At 40.4% G+C, this 12,964-nt stretch overlaps 1 protein-coding gene across 5 annotated transcripts in view; it reads left to right on the top strand.

The window, feature by feature from the left end:
* Positions 1 to 12,964, top strand: part of FBXO42 (F-box protein 42) — a 91,561-nt gene that overhangs the window by 46,802 nt on the left and 31,795 nt on the right. For all 5 annotated transcript variants that reach the window (XM_007174996.2, XM_007174997.2, XM_007174995.2 and 2 more), the window contains 2 exons: positions 980 to 1,096; positions 11,008 to 11,142. In XM_007174996.2, coding sequence (XP_007175058.1) covers positions 980 to 1,096; positions 11,008 to 11,142 — 252 coding nt within the window. The remainder of the gene's footprint in view (positions 1 to 979; positions 1,097 to 11,007; positions 11,143 to 12,964) is intronic.

Genomic DNA, 12,964 nt, shown 5'->3' with positions numbered 1-12,964 from the left:
CAATGAAGACCTAACACAGCCAAAAATAAATAAATAAATTTATTTCAAAAATTATATATATATATATATATATATATATATAAAATTGGTTGTACTCCTCATTCAAAATATTTCTCTGTGAAATAAGAAAGTAATTTCATGTGTTGGGAAAGCAGATTGTTCCAGAAGTATAAAGCTCTCACTTTTTTAAAAAATAGACTTTACTTTTTTAGAGTGGTTTTAAGTTCACAGCAAAATTGAGCAGGTTCGTAGATTTCCCGTATACCCCTGTCCCCAGACATGCACAGCCTCCCCTACTTTCAACATCCCTCACCAGAGGGGTACATTTCTTACAATTGACGATCATACATTGATACATCATTGTCACCCAAAGTCTGTAGTTTACATAGGGTGTACATTCTGTGAGTTTGGACATATATATAATGGCACGTATCCAGCATTATAGTAAAAACTCTGATTTTTTTTTAAAAAAAAAACAGCTTTCCATAGTTATAAATTCATCATTTCATAATCCACTGTCAGCTAATTATTACTCCTTGTTTAAGATGGAGAATACTTGGTTGCCATGGTCTAACCATAGATATTTACTGAACAGCTGTTATATTCCGGAGAATGTTTCACCACACTTTTTCTCACAAAACTAAATTATCTCCCAGCCCCTTTGCTTTGGAGTAAATAGCACCAATTATTTTGATGTGTTGCCTCATGATATGATGTAAAGGGGAGCAGATTTTAAGTGTGAGCTGATTTTGTAACCTTGAGGGAGTCACTTAACCTTGGTAAAATGAAAGGATTAGCTCTTCCAGTTTTGAAATTCTGATTGTTTTCTGTCTTTGAATGAAAAAACCAAAGAAATTTGGAGTTCCTCAAAGAAACGTATGTCTCATAAAAGTGATAAGACAATTAATAGATGCAGTTTTAATAATTTGATTTACAAGTGAAGAGTCCAGGCTGAAACATTTGTTATTTTTGTCTTTAGGTGTAGCCCACCAGTGTTATCATGGTTTCATAAAGGCTGTCCAGGAAGGAAACATTCAGTGGGAGAGTCGGACTTACCCTTATCCTGGAACCCCAATCACTCAGCGGTTCTCACACAGTAAGTATTTACTGTGAAAGCAGATCCCATCCTGCCTGTGGTCGTGTTTCCAAAAGCTACTTTGGAGGCTTGTATTTTGTCTGACTTTTTAATGAAGAAAATGTTAAATAAGAGTTTATATTAATTTTACAATCAGACTTAGGGAAGAGCATGAGCCTAAATATATTGTAGGCACTGTGATATAATTTTATATTCTGCTTTTTCATTGGATTTTTGTAGTATCTCTACTCCAAAGAGGTCAAGGTGTTATGCTTAGGTTTTTAAACATTTGACATCATGTAAGAGGAAAACAAAGGAAAGGCATACATGAGGGTTTTTCTGGGATCCTGCTTAGGGAATAGCCAGAGCTTAGCACTAATTTTTGCAATAACTCTTTATCTTAACATAGTGTATGTTCAGCAAACACTGAATTTGACTAGGGTCACACAAAAATTTTGAACATGAAGGATATTGATTATAAAATACAAATTTAAGTAGTAAAATTATAAATAAAATGTTTTGGCAAATAGACAGTTTAGAGTTTTTGACTTCTAGAATTTTTTTTTTTTTTAGGATTTTTAAAAAAAATAAATTTATTTTATTTATTTATTTTTGGCTGCGTTGGGTCTTCGTTGCTGTGTGCAGGCTTTCTCTAGTTGTGGTGAGCAGGGGCTACCCTTCCTTGTGGTGCACGGGCTTCTCTTGTTGCGGAGCACGGGCTCTAGGCACAGAGGCTTCAGTAGTTGTGGCATGTCGGCTCAGTGGTTGTGGCTCGCGGGCTCTAGAGCGCAGGCTCAGTAGTTGTGGCGCACGGGCTTAGTTGCTCCGCGGCATGTGGGATCTTCTGGACCAGGGCTTGAACCCATGTCCCCAGCATTGGCAGGCGGATTCTTAACCACTGTGCCACCAGGGAAACACCGACTTTTTCTAGAATTAACTCTCCATTTTAATTGATTTTTGTAGGTGCCATTTTATTCTTTTTGTTTTTTTTTTTTTTTTCGGCTGCACCCCACGCCTTGCAGGATCTTAGCTCCCCCACCAGGGGTTCAACCCAGGCCCTGGCAGTGAGAGCACCGAGTCCTAACCACAGGGCCGCCAGGGAATTCCTGATACCATTTTATTCTATTGGTGATTTATATCCCTCTATCAAAGTGAGACTGAGATGTGATCTATCTTAGGCCACAAAAGCTGTATTTATTAATGGTTTTACATAAAGAAAGTTCATTGAGAGGAGAGGGAAGCCACTTAGAAAGTTCTCAGAATCGCTGCTTTAGTTATATTACTTCTGTATTCAGAAACCTTCAGGACTTCCCTGGTGGCGCAGTGGTTAAGAATCCGCCTGCCAATGCAGGGAACACAGGTTTGATCCCTGGTCCGGGAAGATCCCACATGCCGTGGAGCAACTAAGCCTGTGCGCCACAGATACTGAGCCTGTGCTGTAGAGCCTGCGAGCCACAGCTACTCAGCCCGTGTGCCACAGCTACTGAAGCCCACATGCCCACAGCCCGTGCTCCGCAACAGGAGGAGCCACTGCAATGAGAAGCCCGCGCACTGTAACGAAGAGTAGCCCCCGCTCACCACAACTAGAGAAAGGCTGCGCGCAGCAACGAAGACCCAACGCAGCTAAAAATAAATTAATTTAAAAAAAAGAAAAAAAGAAACCTTCAGTGTCTCTCCAGTGCCTACAAGATAAAAACTTAGTCTTATATTTAAAACCCTCTTTAAGTTGACTTATTTCTAAATTACCACTTCATCTCCCAACTCTTCCCAAGAGCTCTCCTCTTTCAAGTTGTCACTTTGCTGTACTTGATTCTTCCTCTCTAGAGTATTCCCATCCACTTAGCTGAAGCCTGCTTTTCCTTGAAAACTCAGTTGAAGTTCTAGCTCCTTTGGGAAACCTTTTCTCAAATCTCTAGCCCACAGAAAAAATTTTCCTGTTCTGAGCTTATGTCTGGAATACTAATTTGGCACTTAACTCACATTGTCTTTCATTGTTAACTTGTATGTTTGTGTCTTTTTTTTTTTTTTTAAGCCATATTTTGAACTCTTGAGGGGAAGGAGAGTTATTGGTTATCCATGTTGTGTAAAAATTACCTGCAGACTTAGCAGCTTAAGATAACATTTATTATCTCACAGTGTTCCTGAGGGGCAAGAATTTGGGAGTGGCTTAGCTGGGAGGTTGTGGCTCAGGGTCTCTCATGAGGTTGTCGTCAATCTGTCAGCTGGGGCTATAGTCACCTGAGGGCCTGACTGGGGCCCAGTGAGTCTGCTTCCAAGCTCACTCAGTAACTGTTGATAGGAGACTCAGTTCCTTACTACATGGACCTCTCCATAGAGCTGCTCACAACTTGCCAGCTGACTTCCCACAAAATGAGTGATCTGAGAGAGAAACAGAGACAGACACTAAGACAGCAGCCAAGGTATCTTTTACACCCTAAATCTCTGAAGTGAATACCATCTTTTCTGTTCTATCCTGTAAGTCACACAGGGATTGACCAAGGGTGTAACACCAGGAAGTGAGGATCCTTCGAGGCCTCTTGGTGGTTGACTATCCCAGACCATATGCTGTACTCTCATATCCAGAGGAGAGTTCAGTAAATAATAACTCATCATTGTCTTTGAATTGGATCTAAATAGATCAAAGGAATGGGTCAAACTAGTTGCTGTGATTTCAGTTCTCTCAGGGAGCTATTTTTGTGCTGTTGTAAATCCCCTGGAGCAGTAGATCTCAAAGTGTGATTCCTGGACTTTGGGGGAGGAAGGCATCTGTGAGACTCTTTGGGGGATCTGTGAAGTCAGAACTGGCTTCATTTGTTTTAATCTGTGAGTGTGTGGTAGTGAAGAACACAGTGGTCACTAGAGTAGTTGAGTTCCCTTACCTTGAGTCATACACAGGCTGCAGCAGTTTTCCCCAGCATTGCTTTGGCACCATTAGTGCACATGTCGACACAGTGAAAAAAACAATAAATTACTACTTCTACAACTACTACTACTACTAGTACTCATTATTATTATTATAAAAGTAGTTTTGAAAGAGTCTCAAATGTTTTCAGGAGTCCACAGACCACACTTTGATCTTCACTGCAATAAACTATACATGAGTCCTTGCTGAGAACATTTAATGAAATTACAGGAGGATCCATATTAGGTCCAGTATTTATTGTTGAGGGAGGGGTAACTTCAGTCACCTACAGATGATTGGAATGAGAAGCAAAGACGAGATTTCTAAAGACAGGACTTTTTTTAGGATGGTGTTTGGAAACAAGTAGTTTTAGAACCCTAAGTGAGGGAAATCAAATGAATCAGGGTAAAATTGAAACTAGAATAGGAAATAGGGGTGAATAATTATCATAGAAACAGTGTGGCTTTCTGATGAGAGGGAAAAAAATATTTTTCAGTTAACTAGCTTTCGAAAAAGAATATTACCACAAAATAGAGGCAGTTTTTTGAAGGGGAAATAGAAAGGAATAGTACTATGAGTAAGCTCACAGAAACTCAGAGATTGGTGGGTTTTGATACTTGTTTTTGCTTAAATTTTTTTTTCATTTCCTTACTTGGTATTTTCATTTCCTTACTTGATGTCCAAGAAAAGGTGTCTCACTGTCTTTCGTTGTCTCTTCCGGTCTGTCTCTTTATTGTTTTCTTCCATCAGTCTCTACATGCTATCTAACTGGCAAACTGAAGAGGATTATTACAGGGAATGGGCAGTTTTCAAAATAGGTTGAAAACAAGGCATTCCTTTAATTTTTTTCCTTAGCTCCTTCAACTTCCTTCTCTATATTTCTCCCTTTAGCTCTATTTTATTCCGTGTGCCTAACTCATGTTGAGCTTGAGATCCACATTTCCAGTTCTTTGCTCACACTGCCACAGATTCATAGATGTTTCATATTTAGTGAGCCAAAAGTAGAATTCAGTAGTTTCCCCCCAATTTTCTCCTCTCTCTAATTTAGTTAATGGCATTATCATTCTCTCAATTATACAAGCTTGAAATCTTGAATTAATCCTCAATTCTTCTCCCTCCCTCAACAACAAAAGTCAAATCTTGTTGATTCTGTTCTATCTCTGCAATCTCTCTCATATCTTTCCTTTTACCACCCCCACCATTACTCACACTTAATGACTTAATCATTCCATCTTTCCTAAATCTTTTTTTTTTTTTCCTAAATCTTTTCTTTCTTTCTTTCTTTTTTTGGCCGTGGCATGTGGGATCTTAGTTCCCCAACCAGGGATCGAACCCGCGCCCCCTGCAGTGGAAGCGTGGAGTTTTAACCACTGGACCACCAGGGAAGTCCCCCTAAGTCTTTTCTAAACGATCTTCTTGCCTTTCTTCTCTCTTCATCTGAACCTGGTCTAGACACTTTGCAGCCATCTCCAAAACTGGGGACAGTGCCACCTCTTAGGGCATCTGGAAATGTGTAAGGCCATTGTTTATTGTCTTGACTGGAAAGTACTACAAGCAGTTAGTAGGCAAGGACCTACTTGGGTTGCTAAATGTGCGGTGAATGGGATGATCCTGCACGCAAAGAATTGACTTTCTCAAAGTGACAGGAGCTCCTGTCGGGAAACACTGCAAATCTGAACCATAAAACCAGCCTTGTCACTCCTCTGCCAAAAAGCCTGAGCCTTTTTGCACCGCATGTAGAAGTTTCCACCCCACCTGGCATTCACCAAGCCTACCTTTTCAGCCTGACTCACTGCTGCAGCCTTACACAGCCAGGCTCTACCCACACGAGATTCCTTGTTTGTCTTAAACTTCCCTACCTCATGGCTTTGCTTGGATGCCCTGATTTCATTTTCCCTTCCCCTCCCATTCCTCTTTCGCCCCTAGACTTGTTCGCCCCATGTTAATTGATTGAAAATGTCCTGACCTCTAAAACCCATCTTGGAGACAAAGCCAAAAGCCACCTTCTTTCACACTACTCTCAAATTCCCCATCATGGAGATTAAGCTCTTCTCTTTTTCTGCTTATACTCCTTTAATACACTCTTCATACCTTCTTCTTAATGTTTATTACCATCTGTCTTTTACCATAATTATCTGTGTAAGAGAGGCTGCATGCAAAGGAAGAACATTAGATTAGGGAAGCAAATTCCTTGGCTCCTCTAATCCACAATTTCCTCATCTGTAAAATGCGTATGATAAATTCTCTTTATGCCACAGAGTTGCTAAGAAATTTAATTGAGGAAACACTTGTAAAAATACATTTTAACCTGCCAAATTATAGGACGATGATGATGTCTCCTCCACAAGATTGTTGTCTACTTGAGGACAGTCAGGCTCCATGTCTTAGACATCTGTGCACCTTTCACAACACCAGGTTCATAGTTGACATCTATTCTGTGGAATTGTATAACAAAGATACGAGCGATAGAGCTTCTTTCTTATGTAAAAGTCTGGGACAAAAAAATGCAGGGAAAGTAAAATGAAGCCAGTTCTCCTGGTTATTTGATGAGTGTGTGCATGGCCAATCATGCAATCCTTGATTAAGGTAGAATGTCCCTTTCAGATCGACATAGGGGTCTGTTGAATCCCCAGCATTATGTTTTGAAAAACCTTTTAGTGTTTAGACTCCAAATATGGTCAGGTCATTCCATACACTTGCTAATCTTGCTCCTGCAATAGCCAGCAGGCCCAGACTGGATAACCAACCTTTCTTATTCCATAGTTACGTAATTACAGGCCTTATCAAGTATGTCCTGGCTTGTAGATGTGAGACACATGACAGCATAGTCTCTAAGCATGGGATAAATGCCTCAGGACCTTTCCCTGGAGACAAGTGAGGGAACAAGAGAATTTAACCTCTGAAAGTGCAAAAATTAGAGTTCAGTGAACATTAACCTAGTGACTACCAGGCACCATGGAAAATATGAAACAACTGGAAGATCTTGAACTTCAGAGGATTATAATATAGTAGGAAAATATTCAGAACACTGAGGAACTCTTTGCTTGTTGTGGGTGTAATTGTCCATATTTGACTTGTCTTCGAGTAGGGATTATTAGATTTTTTTTTTTTAATTTATTTTATTTGTGGCTGTGTTGGGTCTTTGTTTCTGTGTGAGGGCTTTCTCTAGTTGCAGCAAGCGGGGGCCACTCTTCATCGCGGTGTGTGGGCCTCTGACTATCGTGGCCTCTGTTGTTGCGGAGCACAGGCTCCAGACGCGCAAGCTCAGTAGTTGTGGCTCATGGGCCCAGTTGCTCCGCGGCATGTGGGATCTTCCCAGACCAGGGCTCGAACCCGTGTCCCCTGCATTGGCAGGCAGATTCTCAACCACTGCGCCACCAGGGAAGCCCAGGATTATTAGATTTTAACTTGAGGTATGTGACTTGCAATAGTTGTTTGTGGAGCAGTCAAGCACATTTCAGAGAGCTTGAAGAGATCTAGCAGTTGGAATAATCACATTCTCAATGTTATTTCTTAGCAGAGTAGTCATACCGTACTACGAACGGTAACTTGTATAGCACATTCCAGTGGTCTAGATGTTCTGAAAGGAGAATGTTCTGTTTGGGTGGAGAACTTTGGTAAAAGGAAGTATTTACTTGAGCAGTGGTATTTGCTTAAATTCTTAATTTTTTCTGAAAGGCTCATTGAACTTGGGTCCCCAACCCCCACCCAGGCCAACATGTACGCATCTTAAATAAAAATAGGCAAACAGAGTTCAGTAGGATGCTTAAAATATTTGAGTGTATTATTGATGGCTGTTTCTCATTCCCATTATATCTGAGTTCTAAACATAGCTGCCTAAATTGACTCCCTTCCTCTCCAAGCTTTGTTGATAATGACTGCTGGATATTGAAACTACAGTGTGTGAAACTTGTCGTTTCAGTCCCATTAGCTTTGCATAGGGTTTGGGCTGTACCTTCCTCTTCCAGAAACCTTTGTTTGCTCAAAGAGAAGCAGGAAAATGCCAATTGCCTTATTTTAGTATAGGATTAAAATACACGTGGTAAGGACCTCATGGGGCCCAGCTGCTGGCTAGGTTTTCAGTCCAAATAGAGAAGAAGAATGTTTGCTACCTCTTTGAAAAATAAAGGCAGTGTGCTTTTTTGCTACACGAAGGAAGCAGCTGCCAAGAGTTGATCTTTGAGGAATAGTGGGACATAAATGAGCTACTGACTCTTTTAGTTATGAAATCATGGATTTGTCTTATTAAACATTGTTATAATGAACATCAGTTAAGGTTTCAGAAGCCAGCGGACATTGCTAATTTCTGTTCTGGGGTTATGGATTATCAGGTGGAAGAGAATGTTCTTTTATGCCAGGCACCAGTCAGTTCAATTCAAAATTGCCCCAGTTTGTTGGAGTAGCTAGTTCAAAAAGGTAAGTATGAGAAGACCAAGATTCCTGAAGCTCACCTCCTTTAGTGGAGATTAAAGTGTGGCTTCAGTAATTATCCTTTTTGTTTGTTTAATGTCATCTAACTTGATCCTTTGTTATTTGCAGTTCTCAACAAACCTGAAACATGAGCAGTGGACTTACATAGGGTTTGACTTCTTTTTTTTTTTCTTCTTCTTTTTCCTTTGGGCCACGCTGCTTGCGTGATTGAACTTGGGCCATGGCAGTGAAAGCACAGAGTCCTAACCACTGGACTGCCAGGGAATTCCCAGGATTTTACTTCTTAATAGACTTTCTTATTGGGATGTTAATTAAAAAACTGATTTAGATATGGATTAGAAGTTATTTTCAAAGGCAAAGAAAGTCAGTAGGAAAAAAAAGGGGGGTGGGGGAATTACCTGGCAGTCCAGTGGTGAGGACTTGGTGCTTTCACTGCGGGGGCCCGGGTTCGATCCCTGGTCAGGGAACTAAGATCCGGCAAGCCTCAGGGCACAGCCAAAAAAAAAAAAAAAAAGGAAGAAAGTCAGTGGAAAGTGTAAGATCATTTAAACCTTCATATACCATTGTAGCATGTTTGAGTTCTGGGAGTAATTAAGTATTTTGCAGATGTGAGCCTGTTGATGATTAAATGGTATTTCATTTCTTCACATCTCTAGTTTCTTTAATTTCTTTGTTAATTTGAAAAGTCTGTAGCTCCGTTATTGCACAGCGTCAGAGGTCAGATTTTTTTTTTTTTTTTTAAATAAACTTTATTTATTTATTTATTTTTGGCTGCTTTGGGTCTTCGTTGCTGTGCGCCGGCTTTCTCTAGTTGCGGCGAGCAGTGACTACTCTTCATTGCGGTGTGCAGGCTTCTCATTACGGTGGCGGTGGCTTCTCTTGTTGCAGAGCACGGGCTCTAGGCACGCGATTTAAGTAGTTGTGGCTCAGGGGCTCTAGAACGCAGGCTCAGTAGTTGTGGCGCACGGGCTTAGTTGCTCCGCCGCATGTGGGAACTTCCTGGACCAGGGATCAAACCCGTGTCCCCTGCATTGGCAGGCGGATTCTTAACCACTGTGCCCCCAGGGAAGTCCCAGATGTTTTGGATTTACTCCTTCCACTGGCTGAGATTACTGGGTGTAAGTGACTGAACACATTGCTTTTATTATCTCTTAACAAATCCAATTTTTGGACTTGGCTTTCCTAGTGTAGAGAGTCCTTAAAGGCCTATCAAGTTGGCTGAGTTAAGAAAAAATAAAAAAGGAGGGTTATTCCCAGAGCTAGTATATATCACAGAGGTAATTATAGCAGTGGTGTTTCCCTTTTTCTGAACTTGAATAAGTGGTGCCAGAGTTCAGAAGCGATCTTAGAAACAGTGGTGTGCTAAACTGAACAAGACCTACAGATAAACTGGGTGATCACTGAAGCCATGCACTAGTGGGTTGAATCTCTGAATTTCTTTTCCCTTTCCCCTTTCTTTTATGTGACGCTTAACTGTTTTCGCCTAGTTTCACATTGAGAGGTCTGTTTTTCCCAGTGGTATGCATGAAATGAATGAAGTTTGGCTCAGCCCTTTTCCTGAAATACAAGATGGTAAATGCGGGACTGGAAGGAGCATGGTCATCTTTTGCAAAGGACAGAGGCTGAATGAACGTTCCAATGAGAAGCAGGTTGGCAGAGCTTAGCTTCCATGTCTCTTGTCTAGACTCTGGCTCCGGTCTTTCTGGTTTTAGGGGAACAGCCCCTCTCACAGTCATTGACTCTTTTCTTCGGAATAGTGCCCATTGGTGAGGTGTATATAATCACCTAATTAAAAAGGCTTTTCTTAGAGACCTTGGTGCTTTTTAACTGTTACTTACTGCATTGGTTTTCTATTCAGCACCAACCAGTCGGCCTTGGTGGCTTTTGGATACACACCTAGGAGCTTAATGACCTTCATGGTTTTTCTCTCAGTTGTTTGGGGACCATACTACTTCTGAGATCACCGAGCTACATTGGCTCTGTATGTGTGGTTACTTTATGGCATTGATTAAAATTGTTTTCTTTTCTTTTGAAATTTTAAATTTTATTTATTTATACATACAGCAGGTTCTTAAAATTGTTTTCTGTCATTCTCTTTCATATAAAGTCTTGTTATTGTTTTGTGCCTCATGTTTCATTTGAAAGCAAAAGCAATAAGAGGAGGACGGGTGGAGAGAAATGGGAGGAGAGAGTACTTCTGTTAGCGCTGACTATCTTCGCCTAGCCCTAGATGATAATGGTGCAGATTTAGATTAATTATGCAGCTGTGCTGAAATTTCACTCATTGAACACCCTTAATCTGAATTCTTGTGTTCTCTTGCTAGAATTATACTGTCTTATTTAATGATATCATTGTCAGTTTGCTTAGTGTGCTCAGAAATAACATAACGTTTCCGTAGCTTTTCTCTGGTCCTTATTTTAAAGGTTAATGTGATATTGATCAACCTGAAGACAGGAGGCTGGTTACAGAAAGGTTGATACCTGGGAACAACTGCGGAATGTGTGAAATAATTGATCTTTGAAAGATATGGGCTATAGTTAAGGTTTAGAGTGGCTTCAGAATTAGACATCAGTTATTCATTTATTGTTTTCTTTCTAGGTGCGTGCTATTATGATGCTAATCAGTCTATGTATGTGTTTGGAGGCTGTACCCAGAGCAGCTGCAATGCTGCCTTCAATGACCTCTGGAGACTTGACCTAAATAGCAAAGAGTGGATCCGACCTTTGGCTTCAGGTAAGAGAGAAAATGCTGATCTTTGCTTCCTTATCAGGTAACTCCCTTTGTGTGGAAACTCTACCTGATCCTTTAGGTGTTGGTCTCAAGAACAGATTACTGGGGCCCCAGATCCTTTGTCAAATCTGCTTGTAAATGCTAAGAGTAATACGCTTGTGTAAGGTCTTTGAATTTTTTTTTAATTATACTTTATCATTAGTATTGGTACCCTGCCAAAATTGCTGTACTACTGTGTGAATTCACTTGTGTGGTTTTCTGAAGTAATTGTACAGGTGTGATATGTTCTTTGGTATGAAGTTGAAGTAAGAGCAGAAGCACAGTCGTGAGAACTGTAGTTGACTGACAGAAGCTATTGTCCCAGGGCTAAGATCGCTGAATATCTTGTTGTTGCCAGCTCAGGTATTTGGGGTGTGTATGGAACATGCCTCTGCTGGTTACTTTTAACAACTCAGGAGTGTGGGAAGATTCCACAGTAGGTACATTCCTGCACAGTCCCACTATGCCAAAATACTGGCAGAAAGAAACTAGATTATTTTCTCTTTTGACCTAAACTTTCTTGGGGAAGAAACACACACACACACACAAATTGTTTTTGCACTCACGAGGCGGGACAGTTTGAAAAGGCACAGTTATAAGATTGGAGGGGCTGGTGTGATGGAGAAATAGAGTCCACTGAGTATAAAGTATTCTGCTAGATTTGTTGGCAAGCTCTTCCCAAACATTCTTCATTGGCTTTTCAAGGTTGGAATTCACTCTAGGACTAAGGAGGCTTGGGTATCCCTTGGGCAGATTCCATACTTATTTAGGTCTTGATTTACTTTGATTACTGAACGGAAGACAACATGGTGTATTAGAAAGGTCACTGGACTAAGAGTGAGGAGACATGAGTTTCATTTCCTGGCAAAATCACCAGTTCTCCATGTAACTATGAACAAGTTACCATATCTTTCTGGGAGAAATATGGAGGAGGAGCAGAAGATTCTGTTTCTAAATGGGTCGGGAAAGCTGGTTTATGTTTCATTTATTTCTGTAATGACTACTGTGAATGTCTAGGCCAGGGGCTTAAAATCATTTCATGAGAAGAAGCTACATTTTGCTTCCCCAAAGCTGTAAGTTCCTGTTTCTTTCCTCTGCAATAGGCAGATATAGGAGGGAGGAACATACTGACAGTGGATAGTCACAAGTGGGGCTGGGTTTTGTACAGATGAAATTCTTTTAGATTATTGGAATGATTAAGAGATGTTAATCATTAAAATTTTTTGAAGATTAGTAGTATTTTAGAGCCTTCAGAATTTTGTACTTCGGAGCATTTCCTTTTCTAGCACTTTGTCCTTTATTGTACTTAATGCCAATATTGGTTAAAATTTAGAATCACAGATTCTAAAATGCAGAGGGTCTTTTTGGCTTAAACATCCTACTGCCATTGCACTTGTTGTCCAGGCCCCATTTCAGAGTAGCTTTGATGTTCCAGTCACAAAATACAAATACTGCCTTCCTCTGTTTGTAACCAAGCTTTATGCCTTTGATAATTTGGCATGGGTGTTGCTCTTTCTCGTAGACGTGGAGCTCTGGACCTTCATAGCCTGTTGGCATCTACTTTGCTTATTTTTCCTTATTTCTCCCTATAAGATAGACATGGGATGTTTTGTTGTTGTTGTTAACTACTAAGTTTAAAGGCAATGCTTTGAAATCCCCAAGGTAGAAGTATCAGAGAAGTAACTGACTTTTTGTAATTCAGATTCTACAACGGATCTGAATTTTTTTTATTATTATTATTTATTTTTTTTTAGCTGGGTCGGGTCTTAGTTGCAGCACGTGGGAT

The sequence above is a fragment of the Balaenoptera acutorostrata genome, chromosome 1 (assembly GCF_949987535.1).
Source record: "Balaenoptera acutorostrata chromosome 1, mBalAcu1.1, whole genome shotgun sequence".
Lineage (NCBI taxonomy): Eukaryota > Metazoa > Chordata > Mammalia > Artiodactyla > Balaenopteridae > Balaenoptera > Balaenoptera acutorostrata.
Note: the sequence above shows the minus strand (reverse complement) of the source record. Positions and strands in the feature narration are given on the sequence as shown.